Source organism: Buteo buteo, chromosome 7 (genome assembly GCF_964188355.1).
Source record: "Buteo buteo chromosome 7, bButBut1.hap1.1, whole genome shotgun sequence".
Lineage (NCBI taxonomy): Eukaryota > Metazoa > Chordata > Aves > Accipitriformes > Accipitridae > Buteo > Buteo buteo.
In genome coordinates this window covers 36,995,288-37,017,385 of record NC_134177.1, presented here as the reverse complement: position 1 = coordinate 37,017,385, position 22,098 = coordinate 36,995,288, and the positions used below count along the sequence as shown (strand labels likewise).

Genomic DNA, 22,098 nt, shown 5'->3' with positions numbered 1-22,098 from the left:
ATAGCCAGCAAAATTACAGGGGTGATTTGTGAAAACTATATTGAACAACTCATTGTGAAAGGATGTGATTTGTATACTATATATTGTACTATAGACTTTTAAAACTATTTTTCAAAACCCTGAAGGCTAATGTCTATCCTTATTATTATTATTTAAAAGCTGAGATTACTGAACAGCCACTGTCTTCAGCTGCTGACACTCTAGAAATATTGTCAGACAACAAAGATTTGGGCTAAGAGTAGATCATATCCTACTCTCCAAAGAACTAGTTGAAACTTGATGCTGCTTTTTCAGTTAAAAATATCAGAATGACTAAATTAAGCTGTTAAGCAAAAGCAACAAATTATGATTATAAAAGGATCAAAACCAGACTGGATAAGAACTTATGCTGCTCCTGAGGTCATGGCAGTATAAGAAATACATTGGCCAGACACAATCTTTCGTCCTCAGCAAATGTGCGCGCTGTGATTCTTCTGATGGAAATCACTGCAGTGAGGGGATTCTATCTGCTGAATGGTAATGTCCTGGTCCTGCCCACGCCTATTCATATGCTTAAAATTTTGCTTCTGATTAATCACATAGATTCAAACGGGACTGCTCATGGCAATAAAGTTAAACAGATGTACATTTGCTTTTACCATAACCTAGTTTTTATACGGTTGGTATGACATACCATGCAGCATATAACAGCTTCTTAAATGTAATCTTGGGAGGAGGAGGAGGCATGTTTTTCCCCTCCAGCTATGGCTCTGTATACAATGGAAGAGAACCACAAATGCCATTTAGCCCATTGGGAGGCAGAGCCATGATGCCTCCCCTTCTTGGCTGCGATGTGTGCCGGTGGCTAAGAGCAAGACAGAGCACAGAAGGGTGGGCAAAGAGTCCCACAGTCATGGAAATGCTGTCCCTGAAGCTGAGGTTGCTTGCGAAGCATCTGGAGAGCAGCTCGTAGCCTGTTGTACGGAAAGGCCTGCGTAAGCGGCGTTGCCCAGCTGTGCTGTGTTAAACCCGAGGTCTGAAGACAGTCGCGCCCTCTCTTTTTTGAGCTGTACCCATGAATATTGCATTCATTGGAAAGACTGAGCCCAGTGACAATCATATTTCACACTCCTGTCATTTGTACTTCCCTTTACATTAGTATGTTAATAATAAATAAGGGAATAAGACTTCCTGCTAAAATCCTAACATTTGTTCAGCAAGACTATAAATATGGCTGTAATCTCTAAGCCTGTGAATTTGCTTAAAGAGCAGAGGGGTTATCAAAGGAACCCCTGTACTCTTTTTTTCTGGTTTGATTTATTTAGTTGAAAAGAGGTCCCAACACTCAGCTGCCAGCATACCATTAGTGTGACCCAAGTGAAAACAAAAGAAGAAAAGTCTTGGTGGGAGTTCTATGAAGCTGATAAGATATCAACACTCCATATGTTTAAGCATGGAGACAAATGCACTTATTAAATACCAATGCAGGAAGAAAAGAGAAATCAGTGAAATCTAAGTGTGTGAAATGTGAAAAGCAGAAAGGAAAATTGCAAAATCAATACAAAGGGAAATGAAAAAAGAATTGAGGATAAACCAAAAGCAAGTAGAAAACAACAAGAACCCCCCCCTCCTCCGACAGTCAACAAATTGGGATCTTGACAAGATAACGTTGTCAGGCTAGCGAGTCATGTTCTGATTTTACAGCTGGCTGAAATAATAAAGCCCTATTAAGTTAAGATGTTCAGAAAAGGTATTTACTACTTGAAGGGTGTCTAGCATTTCCAGACTCTGGTTTGCTGTGGCATTCCCAAAGAAATTCAGCGTGTGTAGTACCAGCCATCGGTTTATAATGAAGCTAGGAGGACTGCCACAGCACTGGGACAGGGCTCTACAGCAGGTCCGTGAAAGGGACCTTCAAAAGCTGGTCCTAGATCAACCCACTATCATAATTTTTTAAGGTGTGCTGTAAAAGACTATATTGAAAAATTCTGGGGGAATGAGGAGCAGTATGAGTGCAGGCTCCTGAGTATGACTTAGGGCAGTAGGCTTTCATGGTATTACTGTGAAAGAAGTAAGGTAAAGTGCTTTATCTGCCATTACCAGAGGCAGCTAGGTCTGAAAGCAGTGTGTTCTGTATTACCGCCCACACTGTAGAGAGGTTGATCTTTGAAAGCCTTGCTGGATCATTGAATACTTTTTCAAAAAAACTTCTTTAGAAATGATTCAAATACAGGCTAAAATATGGCCTCTTCCACCAGGCAGTGTTTGTTTGCTCAACATATAACAGGCGGGACGTACCAGTCTCTGCAGAGGTGCCACAGTGCCAAGGGGAAGGGGAAAGTCTTGGCTATGCACAGTGGATCCCCATGGTGCAATAGCTGGCCTATTCTTGATATCCTCGTGATACCATTTTTTCACTATCTGATGGGCCATATTTGCTTATTATGAAGTTACTGCTGCTATTTTTTGTTTTGGGGCAGACTACAGAAGTAATAGTCACAAGCAAGAATCTGTGCTTGCACAGTGCCCAGCAGTAAGAACACAAAGATTATGCCCACCTCAAGGGGTCCATGATCCCATCTGTCTGGTGTTGAAGAGATCTGGCCAAGCCTTAGAGCTGAAACTTGCTGTTTTCCTTTATTAGCTCAACTGTGCCCTGTACAAGCGATAACCCTCCCTATCCTATTTTCCTCCCCTTCCCCCTTCAATAATCTACGTCAGTTGTTTTTAACTAGGAGATTTTTTTCCTGAGAAATTACAAATAAATTCCAGTCTGGGGAAAAAAACAGGATTTAAAAAAATACAAAGTGTTTAAGACCTGCATCGGAAAGTAGAACTGTAATTATAGCGAGTGGCATGGAGAACAGGAGAAAATGTCAAATCAAGAGATTAAATTTTAAATGGCAAGAACACTCTGACAGGAAAAGGAGAAGATGAAAATAAGGTGCATCAGATCAGTAAAATAATAAAACAGCTTCTGCCTAACCAAACTCTTCCTTCAATGGACCCTGATGCTGCTTATTTATTTAATTATTTGGTGTTTTGCCTCATTTGACAGTAGGTTACACTCCTGGAAGTTTAATGGCTAGAAGGTCTCTGCCTGGAAAGAGACAGGAAAGAGGCAGGAAGAATACAAAAAAATAATGACTAACTGGATACGCAGGAGAAAATGACTGGAGCAAAAAGCCAGAGTGATTATGGCTAGTGATGCTTAAAGATGATGTTTTAAACTTGCCTTGGTAATCTGGATGCCTATCAAAATTCCCATAATTTGTATCCAAATTCTCTAGCTGACTTTGGAAACCTCAGCTCACCGTAGCATTTAGTGCGCAAGGCAGCATGTCCTCAGACCACAGCAGCCTTGGCTCACGACCACTGTTGCGATCAGTATCGAGACACTTTGCAAACAGGGAAATTAATTCCATCCCTGTTTCCATGGATGGTCTGAGTGAAGAACAAATGACCAGAGTAAATTGCACACCACTATTCACGATGCGTGTCAGAACCAGAGCCAGAAAATGGATCACAAATCTCTTGACGTGGCTCTTGATCTGGATCCTACAGTCCTGCTACAAATTACAGGCAAAGGGAATCTTGCAATTGAATTCAGGAGGAGTGGACCCAGCCTTTCAATAAGGATTCAGTGAAACAAGGGAGAGGTTATTCCCTGGAAAGCACTGAGCGCTGTCAGCATGAGGTTCCTGCACTGTGCAGGGCTCCGTCCCAGAACTGGGAAGAGGGTGATCAGGACCGGATTTCAAGTCTATTAAAATGGTGAGGATTTCTTCTTTGACTTCGCTGCGTTGGTCTTCAGTGCACTAGAAGAATTGCTACATAAACAAGATGTCTTTGGAGATCACGGAAATGAGCAACAAAAGACAGGATATTATAGACCAGCTTCTCTACTGAAATGCAGTGTCTGAACTCAGCCTTTTCTCATGAATGAATAATGAAGTGGCCATGTTTTATTAGCTTTACTTAAAATTGTCTACTAGTTGAACAACCTTCTGAGCCTTTTAACACTTCTGCAATTTGCTGCAGTGATGATTTCTTTTCTTTTTTGTTCTTTTCAAGATACAGTAGCTAATCTGATCTTGGTGTTTCAGTAATTGTCTCAGTTAATGTGTATGAGGAATAATTCCATTCTGCGAAATGAATACTAGGTGAATATTTAACTCATACAAGTTTGCTACATTACGAACTTACGGGGTAGGCACATGCATTAATTGCTAAGCTGTTGATTTATTAAGTAATTTTTTTTCTAAGCTTTGTTTACCCACTACCCATTTCTGTGGTCAGATTTGACAGTAGGGAACCTCAGACTCAAGAGGAGCTCATCAGCTCTCAAAGGGGCTTCACACATATGGGAAATCTTGTGCTGGTAAACCAATGCTGGACTGGCAGCTTAACCAGAAGATACATCGTTCTGTCACCACCACAGCTTTGTGTAAGCCCAACAGCTTCTACCGCTCAAAAGAGTAGCGCATTCACTAGTGATACTGGTATGTTTCTTATTTAGTCTTTAGGGGCTTTATCCAAGCAGACCCAGCGCTTCACTGGGAACTTTGCCTGCAATACAACCATAACGCTCATTGCAGGCAGAAATGGTTTCTGAAATAACGATGTTTTTAGTAAAACTCCAAGTTGACCAATGCTGATGCAAATCACTTGCCTGGAATGGCATTTGTTCCGGCACTGTTGCAACTCTGACTCTTTGGGGCAGAGCAGAATTTACAACAACCTGCAAAAACTGGTTAGAATTGTTATTTAAAGCCAAGCAGTGTTACAGTTTTATTGTTAATATCAGGGGGGAATGTTACTTGCAAGGCTGTGCTTTGATTTTTCTTCGTCTCCTGAAGCGACATGCTCACAGAAGAATTCACAGCCCTCTCAAATTACATATTACAACGAAGACTTATTCCACAATCCATTTTGAGCATAGCTGAAAAGTGTATTTAATAGTGCTGCTGTTGTTTCTATCTTTTTCTTTATAAAGTTAGTGCTTGATTTTATGTGTCATCCTCAGCTAGTATATATTTGCATAGCTCTGTTGACATCAATAGTGCTATATTGATTTATACTGCTGTGTCTGCCTCATTATTATTTTTATTTTTTGTTCGAGGAGCTTGGTGTATTTTCAAATTCATGGAAGATAAAAAGGGATTGCCTTCTCAGAACAAAATATATACAGTGTCTGCTGATGGGATGTTTTAGATTGGGGCAAGTAAATAGGTAAGTGAGACATATCAGTGAAGTTCTGCAAATACTGGGGCTGCTTGTATACCATCTGCAGCATATCTTGGATATGCAGGTTGGGATTTTTAAAGGCGCCTTAGATTTCCAGCTATCACTAGTAGCTAGAAGGATTTGGTGTCCCACGAAACAATGCTGCCAGTCATGATTTATTGTTTACAAACAAACTTGCTTTTCCAGAGATGACTGAAGTCTCCATCTCTCCAGACTAAACTGTAAAGTCCAGAGGTCAGGAACTAGATACAAGAGGGCACAGGTAGAAGGGGGTAAGGATTGGCCAAAAATGAAATAAACACCCAAGAGATGGGTGGCCAGGAAAATATGTTCATTCCTTTCTGGAGGGAATATTCTAATGACATGAAGGAGACGATGCTGCATCACTGTACAAGCAGCAGCCGTACTGCATCTTGCAGGACTGTGAGAAAATGCCTCCACGCCTTATCTCGCTCATTTGTTCATGAGCAGGCCCTTGGGTCTGAGTGCAGGAAGAGGTGAAAAATGGCTGGAAATATACGATACAAATCACAGGGGGAAGGATTTTACTACGCTTTACATCTACAGAATACACCAAACCTGCTGAGGATGATCAAAATCCTTTGCCTAAATCTCAGGGCACTCATGTAAAGAGCTCTTCCTAGGCACTTTCACAGATCTATGATCATGTATTCAGTGTTATAGAGATTATACTATAAGCAAGATAACCCCACCTTATCTACTCTCACCTTTCGGACGAAATCCCAATGTGTCAGTACCCTACCCAGCCTGGAAAGGACTATCCTCCTCCCAGATCTCTTCACAGGTAAGCACACTGGGCAGGGGTCTTTCTCAGTCCCCACCGTGCTGTACTCTGCGTGGGAACCTTTAAGCTACTTCCCAAGTTCAGTGCATGAAGTGTTAAAGGGAGAGAAATTGCAGACTCTTTCCCCCTCTGCTTTCAGGGGCTTTCCATCAATTTTCCTTTTCCCTTTTTCTTTTCTCTGCACTGCACTTCAGATGGAAGCATCTGGATCGAAGAGAATTATCTCTTAACAACAACTTGGGTTGTAGTACATTTCAAAGACTCAGGTTTTATTAGTCACAGAAGACCTTGTAAAAGTTTGCTTGGGATCATTTTTAACAGCAACCAATAATCCTTCCCCCATCAGCCAATGAAAAACAACCCAAGCCTCCCCCCAACTCCTGCACAGATGTGTCTTAGAGAAATACAGCTATTTTGGAGAAGCAAAAGTGACATTTTCACCAAGCTGGAGGTTTTATCCACAGCAGCTTACACTAATACGGACCTAATTTCCTTCTGAAAGCTACCTGAACACTAAGCACGCTTGATGCTCAGTTCGCCTAATACTGTTTGGAGTGGTCAATAATTGCATTTGACTTCACATTGTACCTTTCTGTCCTCAGTCTGCTTAAGGCCAGAGGAGACCTAGTTATGCTGTAAGCCCAGACTCTGCTCCTGCATGTTCCATGTCAGATGACTGTTTTCATAAAAGCATATTAATACAATATGTTAAATACAAGCCCAGAAAATTCTCTCACCCCTTCCATTTGCAGCAGCTGAAAAAACAGGCAGATTAAAAAGCAGCATTCCCTGCACTATTAACTGCTTTAGTTCCCCCGTGTCATGTTCTGTCTGCTAAACCAAAAGTTACCTCCAGCAGTTTGTTAGTAATAAGGAAAGATAATATATGGGGAGAAAGAGGCAGAGGATGACAAATTGATTCCAGGGATGCGGTGTCCCATAATTCTCATAAAACTAAAATGAAACCTCAGCACATTCAACAGCTTTAAAAATCAAGACACTCCTGTAAGTGTCTAAGTGCAGATGTAGGAACTTCAGGTACTCAGGTTTGAAGATTTGGACCAGTTAGCCCCATTCTGCTCTCTGCAGATTAACTTCAATAGAAAACTTTATTGTTTTCACCACTAGAATTACACTAATAAATGCGAGTAAACTACAGGATGTCTTCTGATCCATTTCTAACAAATAAAGATATTGTAGCTGCCCTACTCTAGTGCCAACAAAAAAATAGTGGAAAGGTATGAACTTCGGAAATGTAAACCTGAGCTGTCATTAAAAATCAATTTTCATGATAAATTTAATTCACATTTCATGGAGAGCTGTGTAATATCAATAAAAATGCTTTAATAATTGCTGTGCTGGCACACAGTACCGTGTAAGACATAAAGAGATACAATTTTTTTGTAATTTAGAAGATGTGGAACTAAACACTGTTTTTTAAAAGAAACCCTTTCTCAGGGAGAAAAATGAATGTTGGAGGAGGATGTAATTTATTAGGAATTCCACTCCACCCCCATTTACAAAGACTGCTCTGAAATTAAAACTTTGAGAGATCAGGTTTCTAATTTATTCGTAGAGTTAAAGGCCAGAAAGGACGAGGATCAGGTAGTCTGACCTCCTGGATAACCCAGGCTATTAAATTTCACATAGTTCTTCCTACATCACAACCTGTAATGGGCTAAAAGATAGTTTCTCTTAAACATTGATCTAAAACACTGGAAAAGACACATTCTTGTGTTTCTTTCACATGCTTTTTGCTGAAGGTGGGAGAGACAGAAAAAATTTAAATCGACTGGATTGCTGTGACATACCAGTAGAATTGGTACAGCACGCAATAGTGCAATCTGAACTCAGCATCACTGAAATATAAACAGTTGGTCTTTTCTGGTAATAAAAGCTGACCGATTTTCAGGGCAGATACGTATGCTACCTATTTAGCAATATGCTTTTGTGAACTATTTTCAAAGGGGCCAAAGGGCAGCTATATGCTTCTAAATCTCTTAGTCACATTTGAAAATCCCATTCTCAAACTGAAAAAACAGCTGAGCGCTAAATGCTGAATTTCATGAAGTCAATAGTAGTTTTCTCATTTACATGTAATTGAGGTCAGAATTTCACCCTAGAAGATCAGTTAACTTTTTATCATGCTAACTGAAGAACTGTAATAATATTTGCAGTTTGTGCTTTGCTTCCACAGCAGATAAAACTCATTATCTTTTACTCCTCTCTTTTTTTTTTTTTGTAAATATCGTTCTTGGTGTCCCTTATATTTGTTCCTCCACCAACATGAATATTTGTGATTCTTCCAAATCTAATGTAGTCTCCAAATTTCATTAATGTACTATTTATTTGATATTTTAGATATTAGATATTCAGTAAAACAGGACTGTGGCATCAAACCTTCCAGGATCCTCCATCCACAATGACACAAACTCTGATCTTGCCATTTATCACCATGCTTTACAGTTTCACAATCAATACAGCATTTGTTCTATCCATATAATTTGGAATCATGTTTTCAAATGAAGCTTCCTGAAACCCAGTGCCATCTGCTTTACTCCCTGTATTTGCGAATGCCGCCATTCATCAGTGTTCATGCTGGGGGATAAGGAATCTGAGGCAATTAGAAGCACAGGTTTAGTCAGCTTCCACTAGGGTGTTTATTAACAAATCCCAAGGAACTAGCAGGATCCAAAAACTCCCAAGTTTGTCTGGCCATACATGACAAACATGCACAGCTTTATTGCTTGTGACTCCCCTGTTCTCCAGGGACCAAATTTTCCCCTGCTGTAAATTAGCGTAGATCCACTCGAGCCAATAGATCAAGACTCTGAAGTTCTTATCTCCTTGTTGCTCTGTTGTTTTTTGTTTGTTTTTTTTTTTTTCCCTGATAAAATTTGTCATATTTTTACTTCACAATTTTATTGTAACCAGTTAGGAAAATGAGAAATGCAGATAAATTTGTTTTCCATTTTTTCTGGGAAAATGTGTACTTCTGCTGATACCATCCAGCTTTTTTTTTTTTTTTTTCAGTTCTCAGATTTCCTGAACTCTAACCTATTTTTAAGAAATAGCTATCAAGTACACAATGATTTCAACCAGCAATAAAAATCCAAACTTCAACTTTTCTGGGCCAGCTAATCTACCAACATTTTCATGTACCCCATGATCTCCTGCTATTGATGATGATGGTTATAGCATTATTCTTAAACACAAGAGATCTGGAAGACAGGTTCAGATGTGTGCTTGCCTTGACCATTACTGTCAGGAGGATGCAGATGCTGGCAGATTGGATCAGACTGGTGGTCCATCTAGTTTAGTCTCCTGTCTCCTGCTTTCTTTCAGAAATTGTTTTAGGTTCTGAGGCATTAAAATGTACATCTCCTTCAGCCACCTAGTCGTCAATATTATGGTTACTCTGCAAGTTCTCATTATTCTTGATCTCAGAGCTGCCTTGTGGCACTGAGTTCCACCAATTGGGTTAGTTTGTTCATTTGTGAAAGGAATGATTGTCTCTTCTCTCTATATTTTCTCTCTATATTTTCTCTAGATGTTGTTCTGGAAACCTGTTTTCTGCTGGGTTTCAACTAACTACTTTTAGTACTGCCTTTATCATTATTCTTGAACTATTTCTTTTTTTAAAGGTCATGGGTTTCTCTTTTTCCTTGTTGGTTCATTTTGGGCGCTCCTTCTTCCTTAACTGTTCTTGTTTCAAACCACCTTCTGGGAAAACATCTTTTAAAACAACCAGTCCAGCCCTTAGCTATGAAGCTAGACAATCTTATCTGATAAGCAATACTATTTGTATAAGCAATGCAATTTGGAGAAAATTGTTTTAGTTTTATGGAACTGTTTTAAATTCCTCTGCCATCCACACAATCGCCCCGGCTTTTATTTTGTATTAGAATTTTCGTTCTCGTTATTTGCTATTCTTACAAATGCACTGTATGAGCAGGGTTGAAACAATAACAAAAAGGCTTTTTTTGCCGTTTCTCTTGGTTTTTTTGGCATTCCCAGATCAAGCTCCTTCTAAAATAAAAATAATGGTCTGCAAGATAGACATTCTGCTATTTTAAACTACCCATCTCCTAAAAAGATGCTAACCCCAGAAAGACACATTTGCCTCTGCCGAGCATCTTACGTGGAGTAGTCTTAAAAATTCCATTTTTAAAGCTTAATGCCAACACACTGTGCAAATTACTCTTGCTAGAAGCAAGGTTCTTGCCATGTCCTCAAGCAATGAATTACCTCCTGATTTTCAAGTTATTTCAAAATATCCTTTTCAGATAGGTATGCCAGGGGCTAGTCCTAAGAAAACCCCTTTTAGTGTTTTTACGATTGCAAATTTTATTTTGCTCCAATGCCGAATGGTGATACAGAAATTGCAGTTGTTGCTTTTGGTCTGTGTTAACCTTTCTTTCTCTCTTCATCATTTAGGAACAGAAAGCTTTTGGTATCTCTCTCAAATCAGAAGATTATAGGTCTGTTAGTACATGTTCAAGAAGTACTCTTTCTGTGGGTGTTAATAACTGAGAGTATCCAGTTGAGGACACTAGTCATTAACCTCAAAAACAGTGACTCAGCAAGGTACCAGAGCACAGTAGTGCCTATAAGAAAAAAAAAAAGGAAAAAAAAAAAAAAGCAGCTATTTTCTCACACCAGATGCTAGGCAAGATGTATTTCTAGAGGAAAAGCTAACAGGCAGCCTAAGAACAAATGTGCATGGAGGTCTGTGGTATCCTTCCCAGTACAATGTCTTGAAATACCCGTCTGGAGGCAAGAACACACTGGAGAGAGAACTTCCTGAGTGTCTGAGGTTTTGTGTAACAGTCAGGCCTACCTGCCCTCCCTCCCAAATCACCAGAGGTTGGTGGAAATGCTCCTGCTGGATCAGACCCAGAAAAGGGAAAATTTGCTTATATTGTACCCAAGAAGGTGACCAGTGATTTCTAATGCTGGATATAAATATTATGCAGAAGAAAAACATTTTCCAATGGAGGATGAGTTAGATGGATGGTTTTTAATCTTATTTTTTCAGTAGACATGCAAATCTAGGGATTTGTTTCTACAAAGAATGTAAAATAAATCACGTATCATTTCTGTTTTCCACATACGTGCATTCAAGAAGAAAACAGACTGAGCAGACTTTCAGCCACGCAATGAATGTCTGCAGAAACATATCCGACTACAGGTCTCTTAAGTCACTTTAATGGTGATGGATGAGCAGGAAACTATAATCAATTACATTGCTCTGAAAATTACATAGTTATTTTCCAAAAAACCCAACAGGTAACAGTTGTTTCATATAGTACAGCTTAATATTTCTCGGAAGACAGAGACCTTGTAATATTTGAGCTTGCCTGTACACACAAAATTGTATCACTTCAACAATACTTCTGTATAGTCAGATTATATAGATCTGGCAGGCAGCTATAAGTGAGACAGAAGAACCCAAAGCAAGATGGAGAAATGCATTTGTTAAACAGAAAAAAATCTGAACAGGGAGATCTAAGGTCAGATCTAGGAGGTGATGTTCTCTAGCTTGATATTTGAGAATGTTTAAAAACTAGCCATGTGCCTCTGCAATGAGCAGCGTGGCCTTCTGTAAGGTACACACTCTCACACTATCCAATTACTGACAGTTTTGTGCTTCCTCCTCTGCTGGTTCGCACCCATACGCACCAGCTTAAAAGTCACTGCATACCGTCCAGGAGATGTGGTGTGGAGAGAGGTGGCAAAGATGTCATTCGCCTTCTGGATGGAGAGGGTGTATCGGATTCCCAGTATTTAATGTAATCACTTAATACTCATAGAAAATATATTAAGACTATTACTTGATCGGTGGCCTAAGTTAGGGTACTGAGTAAACAACGTTATACAGTCAAGCAGAGCACCATCCCCCGAGAGTCAGAGCAGCCTAGAGGGAGACTATTGGAAAAATACACACTGATGCTCTCAGCCTGTGCTCATTCCCCTTGCTGTGGCCCTTCTTGCTATCTCAATGGAGAAATGATTAGCAGCTACAGGAGGCAGCAAGAGGCAGATTTGGTTCTTGTAAAGATGCAGTACTAAATGATTTCCTTTTCTCTTCCCCCTCCCCCAATATATTTCAAACTATGCAATAGCCTGATCATCTGGTAGCCAGAGGAAAACCAATGCTGCGCTTCCAGAGCCCCTCTTCTCCATCCTGAACATCAGGACTCCACAGGTTTGATTCTCTTCCCCACCTTGCTCCTCCTCTATCCTCCTTCCTTCCTAGCAAATCTCCTGATCCTCCCAGGTCTCTGCTCCTAATGCTTTCCCGCTAAAGCCAGACCGAGCAGCTTCACACACTCTTCTCCTTCCATGCCTGTTTCCTCAGCCACTTCCCCTGGGCAGGAGACAGAAGCATCAAGTGAGAAGAGCGACCGTAAGAACAAGCTCAAGAAGTAAATTTCCAAGTTCCACAGTCCTTTTGGTCCTGAGGCGACGTGGGCAATATGCCCTAATGCGGCCCCGCCACGACTGCGGTGGGAAACCTGAAGAGGGGAGACAAGAAAGCCGAAGGCGAGGATGGCAAACGGCCACACACCACATGGGAAGGGCAGAGTGGAGGACAGGTTAGCTGCAGGCGGCCAAACCCCATCTGAGCAGCCCGTGGCTGTGGGAAGCCCCAGTTTGTTTCGTCTGCAGACCCACCACCTGTGTGGTGGCAGCCATGTTGGGGTGTCGCCCCGGCAGCGGCCACAGCCCCGGGGCTCCAGGGCCAGAGGTGTGCGGGTTCCAGCCATGGAATGTCGGGAGGAGGACGCAAGCCCACCACCTCCCTGGGCAGAAGGCAGGCCTGGAAACACGAGGCTGGGCAGGGGCAGGCGCAGCACCCACCAGCAGCTGAGGCGGTGAGGGAGGACCACCTGAGGTAGCTCCGGGCTGTGAGGGGAGGAGGGAGGGCAGGAGGAGAAGGGCTGGACACGAGGGGCAGAGAGGGAGCGGAGGAAGACGGGACGGCCAAAACTGAGGAGAAAGTTGGCGGGATGAGGAGGGGAGGCCGCCAGTGAGAAGGGCGTGAGGCAGACGCGGGCCACGGCGGGCAGCGGGACGGGGCGAACGAGCGGGGGGGGGGGGGGGGGGGGGGGGGAGCGCGGGCCACCCGCCCGCCACCGAGTGCGCAGGCCCTGCGCGCATGCCCGCAACTTATTTCGCGCGGCCGGGGCGCCGCATTTCACGCGGCGCCGAGCGGGGAGCGGGCGGGGCGGCGGCGGCAGCAGCAGCAGCCACGTGACCGGCGCGGGCGCGGGGCCGGGCGGCCGCTGGGGGCCAGCACCGCCATCCGCCCCGCGCCGGCTACGCGGCCGCTGGGGCTCGGCGGCGGCGGCTGCTGCTGCTGCCCTCCGCCAGGCCGGGGGGGGACCGGCCGGCTGCCGCCTCCTCCCCCGCGGTGGGGGAGAGAGGCGAGGGAGGCAGCGTCGGGAGCGGAAAGCACACAGCGGTGCCGTCCCCACTGGAGCGTATTTGAGCCTCAGCACCACCTCTGTATTTTTTATTATTATTGTTGTTGTTGTTGCCGCCGTTTTTGGGGAGGGGGGCAGCCTCCTCTCCGCTGGGATCTATTGTCACCACCACCAGCACCCCCCTCCTCGCCACAATTAATCCGATGAATTTGCCATGATTGATCCGTATTAATAGCTGGGGTGGGTGGGCGTGTTTTGGGGCGCTTTTTTTCCTTCCCTTTTTTTCTTTCTTTTTTTTTCTTCTTTTTTCTTTTATTGTTTGGTTTTGGTTTTGGAGGGGCCGGGCTGGGATCCGATCTCCACTCCAGAGTCCATCCCTGGTCGGTGCCTGAGAAAATTGCATCTGGATGCATCGTTATTATTATTATTGTGTTTGATCCAGGGAGATAAAGGAGGAGGGGGAGAGGAGTGCGTGTTCGTGGGGAGGGGAAGGCTGCACCCTTCCCTGCACACACACACACACACACACGCAGAGAGAAAGAGAGCTCCATACATCTATATATATACATATATATTCCCCCCCCCCGCCCGGAACTTATTTTAGTTGGGGAGGAAAGGAAGAAAGAAAATAAATTTTGTGCAAGGAAATACTCTCAGCTCCCTCCTTCCAGCGGGTCTCTCTCCTTTCTTTATCCCCCCCCCCTTCTCTTTTTTTCCTCTCTTTCGAAGATCCTCGCCCTCCCAGCCCCTTGATCAAAGCATTCCGCTATTCTGATTTATTGCCTGCTTGGTGAGGCTTTTTTTTTTTTCTTTCTCTCTCTCTCGCCTTTTTTTTTTTTTTTTTTTTTTTTTTTTACAAAGGCGACCTGAGATCAGCCATTACTTTCCTTGGCTCGCTTATAGGAATCTCTTACATTTGGTGCTTGCTGCTGGTGGTGGTGGAACCGCACTCGGATTCTTTCATCCCCCCCCACCCCCTTGCTGTCCTCTCCTCCCTCCCTTTCTCCTTCCCTCTCTCCCTCCCTTCCTCCCCCGTTATTCCGCCGGGGGAGCCGGATTTGTGGCTGCGGTGGGGCGGGGGGGGACGAGAGCGAGAGGGAGAGCCGGCGAGAGACATGGATGGCCCGGCGCGATGCAACGGGCTTCGGAAGAAGCGGCGATCGCGGTCCCAGCGCGACCGGGAGCGGCGAGCCAAAGGCGGGCGGCGCGGCTCTGCCGCCGGCGGGGCCGCCGGCCCCGGGGCCGCCGCGGCGCTCTCCTCCTCGGGCTCGGAGAAGGAAGACAATGGGCCCCCGCCGCCGTCCCGGCCGCGGCCCCCCCGGAGGAAGCGGCGGGAGTCCTCCTCGGCCGAAGAGGACATTATCGACGGTTTCGCGATGTCCAGCTTCGTCACTTTCGAGGCGCTGGAGGTAGGAGCGGCGGCGCTTTGTGTGCGCCTCATTGTGTGGGGGCAGCGGCGGGGGGAGCCCCCGCAACGCCGACCCGGACACCTTCCCCCCCCCCCCGCCTCGCCCCTTTACCCCCGCCTCCCCCCCCCCGGCCGGCGCCGCCGGGGGTGCCCGCGGGGGCGGTCCCGCCGCCCCTTCCCCGTCCCCGGGGTGCCCCGCTCCCCTCCCTTCTCCCTTCCTGCCGCCGACACCTGCAGCCTGGCGCGCCGCTCCCGGCGGGCGGCGGGGGGCTCCGGCGCGGCGGCGGGGACCGGGGCGAACCCCCCGCCCCCCCCCGCCAACCTCGGGCAGGGGAGCGGGGAGTTGTGCGCGCTCCCCCCGCGGGGCTCCCGGCGGCGCTTCCCCTCCCCTCCCCCGGATCAAACTTTTCTCGCGCCGCGGTGTCCCGGCGGGGCCGCCCACTCGTGTCCGCGGGGCGGCGTGGGCCGCGGGGGAGGGCTGCGTGTGCGCGTTGGGGGGGGGGGGGTGGTGTGTATGTGTCGATGTTTCTTCTCTCGGTCTCGCCCACCGCGGGTGGTGGTGCTGCTGCTGGGTGGGGGGGCGCCCGTCCTGCCGCTTTCCCTGCCGGCCTGTCACGAGTGGGCCCCGCGATGGGCGGCGCGGCTTCCCACCCCACGGGGGACACTAGTCATCCCCCTCCGCCCCCAAAAGCTGAAGGAAGGGGTGCGGGGAAGCAGAGACCGGGCCGGGCGGAGGGAGGCGCCGCCCGGGAAGCCCCCCACGGGGGGTTCCCGGGCGGCGCCTCCCTCCGCCCGGCCCGGTCTCTGCCCCCCCCGTGTACCTTCTACCCACCCACCCGCGACTGTGGAACTGCTTGTCAGCCCGGCCAGCATCGTGGTGGGGATGCGGGCGTGCAAAGGGAGCTCCGGCCCGTTTGTTTGAAGGGCTTTGTTGTTTATAACTTCTGCTCCGGAGAAGTTTGCCGTGGCGAAAAGCAGATTTATTTGGGTTTATGTGCGCTGGAGTCACAACTGGAACGATTATGAACTGTCAAAATAAATGCGGAGATGAAGCTGATTGTTTAACAAAAAAATCTGTGTAGCTCTTAAGCTGTTTAAATATTTAGCTAGGAATACTTAGTGGCATTTTCAGGGGTTTTGGGGGATTTTGTTTCTTTCCTTTTTTTTTTTGATTTGGAGCCAGATTTTGTCCTTGGTTACACCTGCATCTGTCCAGACTAATGCCTCCAAGAGAACTTACTCTGGTGTAACTGAAGGGAGGATTTGTTCACTCTAACAAACCTCCACATGGTTGGTGTTAGACTCGTGGAAGCAATAACAAGCCAATGCTGAGGTAATGACGAGGCTCAATTTTACCACCATTTCTCACCTGGTGAGCCCATCCACAAGTGCCCTGCTCAAACCAGAGACGGGAGGAGTGTGAATACACGTTTGTCAGCAAGAGTGAGATTTGCATGCCTCTGTTTCGGACAAAATTCTGTTCTTCCTCAAACAAAGCCCCAGTTTGTGTCGTTAGGGGTTTTATGGGAATACGGACTCGAGAATTTGGCCATAGTCCTTTTTGGAGGGGAAGTGAAGAGCAAGTTTTATGGTCAGAACTTGGTAGGGCATTTTCTAAAATGTCTTTATCCTGTTCCGCTTCTTGTTTATTTTCCACTTGAAAATAATTGCTGTGTTCTTTTCTCTTTGCAAAGCCAAGAATGGCTACTACTTGCATCCTGTTATAATCCTGTACCACTAAAAGGGAGCACAGAAACATTACCCAGTTCTGCCAGCTAATATCACATTCAGATAAAACAATAGCTCGCACACTGAGACTTGACATACTTTTAATGTTCATGTGATAGGTGGCACATTTTGACCTAACGATTTCATGCTGCGTTGAGAAATAATGTCACAAAATCATTGTTAGGTGCTTTTTCCTGCAGCTCTGTATGCATGTTGAGAAAGTTGTTTCTGAGGATCAGAGGGAGATGAAGGTGTCTAAGGCACAAGCCCAACGTGGCAGGAATTACTGTGTACGTTGCGTATAGCTGCCTGAAGTTTTTATTGTGATTTTAGTGTTGGTGAGGAGGTTGTGAGTGGCTGGTGGAGTGAGATGTCTCAGCCTTGGTGAGATGTTTAGGTGTTTAACGTGCTTGAGTTGAGACGAGAAGCCTTGGGTGCTATGGAGAGGTGCCCCGGTGTTTATACATCTCACAGTTGGGGTCTGCCCCGGCTCGTTGGAGGACATGGAGGTTTCTCCCCAGGTTCTAGAAGACACTGGTTTGCACAAGTGACAAGATTGCCCCAGCCCAGGCTTTGTGCTTGAACTTCAGCCTTTTCTCAGGCTCAGCACAGCTGAAAGTGTGGAGAGCCACTGCTGAGGGATGAGGCTGAGCTCTCTGCTTATGAGGACATCTTTGCAGCAGTAGGTGTGTGAGTTGGGTGGATGTGAGGTGTCACCCCAGGATGTTGTTATGAATGCTGTATATGAAGTTGCAAACAAGAATTTCCATATAGCTTTGTTTTACCTGGCCTTTACTAAATGCTTTTTGTTGGGGTGACTGAAAAAGCCCAAGTTGTGCAAAATACCAGGTTGCGTGAAGCCCATCGATGGCAAGGGGACGCAGGTGCTGCACAAGAGGAGTACACGTCCCATGGCCACCGTAGCTTCAGTAGGAGTCATCCACATCTGTTATAGTTATGTTGATAAAAGTTCCCATCCCTTGAAGCAAAGCTATCTTTTTAACCAGCTCCCACTCTCGGAGCTGCTTTTCTGTCCAGGTGTCAGTAGCCTTCTCATGCTTCTCAAGCGTAAATTGTTTGGTGTAGAAATAGAGGCCATCTGCTTCTAGTTATCTGTCTCTGGGTTTATGGCAGCCTGTACCTTGATGTCTCTAATGTTTGCACGGGGAATAGAGGGGAAGAGGGAGTTGCACGAAGACAGTGGGTTCTCATTGTTGATTTTTTTTTTTCCTTGGAGTGACAGTCAAGCAAATCCAGTGTCATTGCAGATGTGGCCAGACTGATCGTCACCTGGCCTTGCTAGACTTTGGTGTAGCAAAGTGCAGTGTAGGCCTGTCCCCTACACTGGGGAGCATCTTGGAGCTTTGACCTTCAGAAACCAGCACTTATTTTGTAGTTAAGCAGCTGAGATGTGGTCCTACAATTTGATCTGATTCACCAGATCCTCCCGTGAGTAGCCTTGCTGGGACTAAGAGCAGCAAGCTTTGCGGTTTACTCCAGAGCAATTACTCGCACATCACTTCCCTGACCTCCCAAAATCTTCCAGCCTGTAAAAAGAGAAAGGCAGAGATGCCTGGTACCTGTGTTAGTGTGATTGGTGTCTTGTCAAGCTGACGGCTTTCCCCAGCTTGATGTAGCCCATGCTGCACCGCCGGTGTGTTTGTTACCAACAGCAATAGCATGAAGTTCTTCAAACCCAGGTGGGCATTTTGGACACCAGTTTGACAGAGAAAAGGCATTTCTCAAGACACGATTCATCAGTCTGTTGGAGTGACTTTTGCCATGGTGTGCTCTGGCAGTGCTGGTGAGGAGGTTTCTGTGGAGCTCTCTGGTGAGGTGAGATTTCGCGAAGGTGTTTGTCTCCCTCCTGCCCTCTGGTGCATAGGACGCCAGGCAGGAGATGGATGTGACATGGCTGTTGACGTGCAGTGGTGAAGCTGGTTTACTGTGATGAGAAATGAAATCTGACCTGAATGTTAAGATAGCTTAAAGCCTGAGAAGTACTTGATGTTTCCTGAGTCAGCTCTGACCATCCCTATGGAGTAAGCAGTTAGTTTCAGGTTTTCTGAACACTGAGTAAGGTGATGAGTTTTTTCTGAGGATGTTTGTTTAGCTTCAACTCGGGCAGTTCATCTGACAAGCCTGAAATGGGACACAGATATTTATAAAGCACAGACAGAAGTGGTGTGGGACGGGAAGGAGGGGGGACTTGCATTTAAATGGGGATTCTTGTTTCATAAAATGGGCACAATTTCTCACCATGTGTTTGCTGAGCTAATTTCTGTTCAGTCTGTTTTGAGACCATGCTAAATTATCGTCAGGTAAAGCCCAATATAATTAATTACAAATGAGAAATGCTGACAAATATTTGTCAAGGAGCTGTTTAATGAGCTTCAAATTCTGTGTCAGATGATTCCATCCACCTAGTGTAAATAATTTTTAAGCAATTGTTCCACCGCGTTTGTGTGATTTAGGCAGATGTTAGCTACGGCAGTTTTACATGTTGGACAGATAATACTAGACTAGATGAAGTAAAGCTTAACAGTTGATGTGGGCTTTAAAATAGAGACACTACTGTTACACAAACAAAATGTGGAAGTAACAGGAAGGTTTTGAAGATACTGTGGTCTCAGTTGTGTGTCTGTGTGTAGTGACAGTGTAGCTCTGTGCATGCATCTGAATGCAGGAATTTGCTTTAATAACTGTTGTGTGATACCCATTGCTAGGCATGGCCCACTGAAAATAGAAATAGCTTGGCTGTGTGACAGCAGAAGCTTTGAGCTGGACACCAGAATGACTGCCTTGCAGTGTGGTTTTCCTCCCCAAGTCATTCTCTTTTCACCAGCCTTTTAGCTGGCCTGATTAGCCTGTTTACTTGAATTCTCAGAGATTTCAAGCAGGTTTGTTCTGCCTTGTCTCTATCCCTTCATATTTCAAAAGGAATTTGATCTTCATGCCTTACTGCAGCAGCATCATAACATCAGGTGTTTGTTCAGTGCTGTCAGCAAATCTTGGTAGCCCTTCTTTGTGTTTATTGACTGCTTAGATGCTTAGGTGTTTGTCCTAGTCTCTGTTTGCACATGCAAGTCTGCAGATTTAGACCAGCAGAGAAAAGAAGGGAATAACTAAATGAAGGTATCTGCGGATGGTGAGTGGCATTAGGTTTTGTGTGACACTGCGATATCATACGAAGTGATGTGCTTATTATTTTCACTGTGTATTTAGAGGAAACAGTAAATTGACCTGAGATCAAATTGCAAGATAACCTTGACAGAGCAACTGAATCTCTGATGAAAACCCTCAGCGACCAGACCTGAAAAAACAGTAACCCAAACTGAAAGTGGGAGTGAAAACAATAGGATGCATATTGCACAAAAGGAACCTCTTGGGTAGTTTTTGAAACCTATGTTACTATCATTTGGGCACCTGAATACTTTTAAAATACTTTAAAATTACTTTTAAAAGCCTGATATGTTTCTGGGAGGCAGAGCACCTGCAACTCCCACTGACTTCAGTAGCTATCGGAGAGCTGAAACCATCTCTTTGGGCAGATAATGAGCGAGGATTGCAATTGTTGCATAAATGTTCTTTTAAACTCCTGAAGGTAACAGTGTAATGAAGGTGGGGATTTTTGCCTTTCCCATAGGTGGTAGTAAGAGGCACAATGGCCTTGAGTGGAAGAAGGAAGAGTTTAAACTATAAGGACAAGTTCTTTAGATAAATGTGATTCAAGTAGTCTCCACTGGCCCTGCTCTTTTAAGATTAACATTAATAGGAATTATGCCACATATCAATAGCACAAAAGATACCCTTATCCTTCTTTATCTGGCATCTTTTTTTTTTCTGCTATTTGGGTGAGAAAGTAAGCCCTTTCTCATTAAGAATCTGGGGCCTCTGCTGGAATGAGGGAGTGTAAAGAAACAGGTTTATAAAATAAGGGTAAAGGATCAGGAACTTGGAAGGAAAATGATCACTAGGGACAGGAAAAAAAAAATCAGCAGAAAGATATCAAGGGGCTGAGTAATTGAAAGATTGAGTTACAACGCTGAGATCAATAGAGAAATATCAGGGACTGGATGGGAACACTGAGAACTAAAGGGGTGTGTTGTTACCTAAAGTGGAAGTTCCAGGAAAGATCCATTGCTGTGTATGTAAATGCTCCATGGTGAGAGCCCTGCCATCAGTATTGAGGAGGAATACTCAACAAAATCTGTCCCCGCTTAAAAGGTTGTTAAACCTGGTAACTCTTGAGCTGGAAGGAAGGCAGAACGATTCTTCACTCAATGAGATGGCCCCCTGTTTCCCCCCTGTCTCTGCTACTATTTTTTTTTTTTTTTTTTTTTTTAAGGACTGTTTCTATCAGTTTGACTGGAAGACCCTACCACATTACACCGGGGGTCTGACCTGCAGCCTTGTAATTATCTGCAGCTAAATTAGAAGTTTAATCTTTGTTCTGAGCAACAATAAGTTGAGTCAGATAGGTTTTAAAAATAGCCCAAGCTCAAGTTTAGTGAAGTCTCAAATGCAATTAATAAAAAGGTAATGGAGTTAGGAAGTTGTGGGCTGAAATGTGGAAATGTTTAACTCTCAGTTTTCCTTTACTTGAAGTGCAGTGCTTTGCTGAGGCAACGTCGCCTTGGTTCTGCGAGGGGAAATTGCTTCCAATGTTTCCCTGTGTTCTTGTACATCATCCTTATGATTTATCAGTTCAGTATCTGTGTTCTTGTTGAGATTTGGCTCAGCATGTGCCACAAATTACCAGCTGTATGCATTTTTTGTATAGTCAGTTTGTTGTCGTTTTGACTCGATGCCAAGCCATGGTGAAGACCACTTCAGAACATCATAGTCCTCTAAACTCCTTTGTTGTAAAATGGATATGAAAATCCACTTTGTAAGTAACGAGAAATGGCTAATGCAGGTAGGGATTTGTTTTGCTGTAACAGCAGAATGTGCAGTGGCAATTTGTCAGATCTCCAGCTCAGCTCTGCTGTGCTATTTGCCTTTAAATAGTGTGTTACCTTAATATCTTGAGATTTTTCTCCTTGTATCTTGGCAACACTACTGCTGCTGAAGTTCACACACTCATGCGATGGAGAGAGAAGGTTTTAACCAGAAGGGTAAATCTTTAGTCTGGTAAATACTACAGGAAGGAGTTTTGGTTCTGTCCTGCTCTGTGCAGGAGTGGTGGAATAAAAGTCAGCAAAAGAAGCAGATTATTCCTTGGCGCTGCACATATTTTTCCATTTATGTGTGTTTGCCTATCAGGTTTAATTTGATCATGTTGCATGACGTAGGCTCCATGTGGATTTGCTTGGTATTTGGTGTGCATCGTGGTCCTACTGGTTTTAAAATCTCCTGAGACAAAGACGTGGGAGATGTGCAGAGGTGTATTGATATCTGATGCGCCCAAGTTCCTGGCTGTCCAAACTTTAGATTGTGTAATGCTGGCTGATGCACATATTACTGATACGATTAATATCCCAAGTCCAAATGGGAATAGT

General features: G+C 44.8%; 1 protein-coding gene across 4 annotated transcripts in view; it reads left to right on the top strand.

Moving 5' to 3' along the window:
* Window positions 1-13,385: 13,385 nt before the first annotated feature.
* Window positions 13,386-22,098, top strand: part of AUTS2 (activator of transcription and developmental regulator AUTS2) — an 801,167-nt gene continuing 792,454 nt past the window's right edge. For 2 of the 4 annotated variants that reach the window (XM_075032436.1, XM_075032434.1), the window contains exon 1: window positions 13,387-14,870. In XM_075032436.1, coding sequence (XP_074888537.1) covers window positions 14,577-14,870 — 294 coding nt within the window. In that variant the 5' untranslated portion in view covers window positions 13,387-14,576. Of the gene's footprint in view, window positions 14,871-22,098 lie in introns of all 4 variants that reach the window. The other 2 variants (XM_075032435.1, XM_075032437.1) reach the window with 2 other exon arrangements.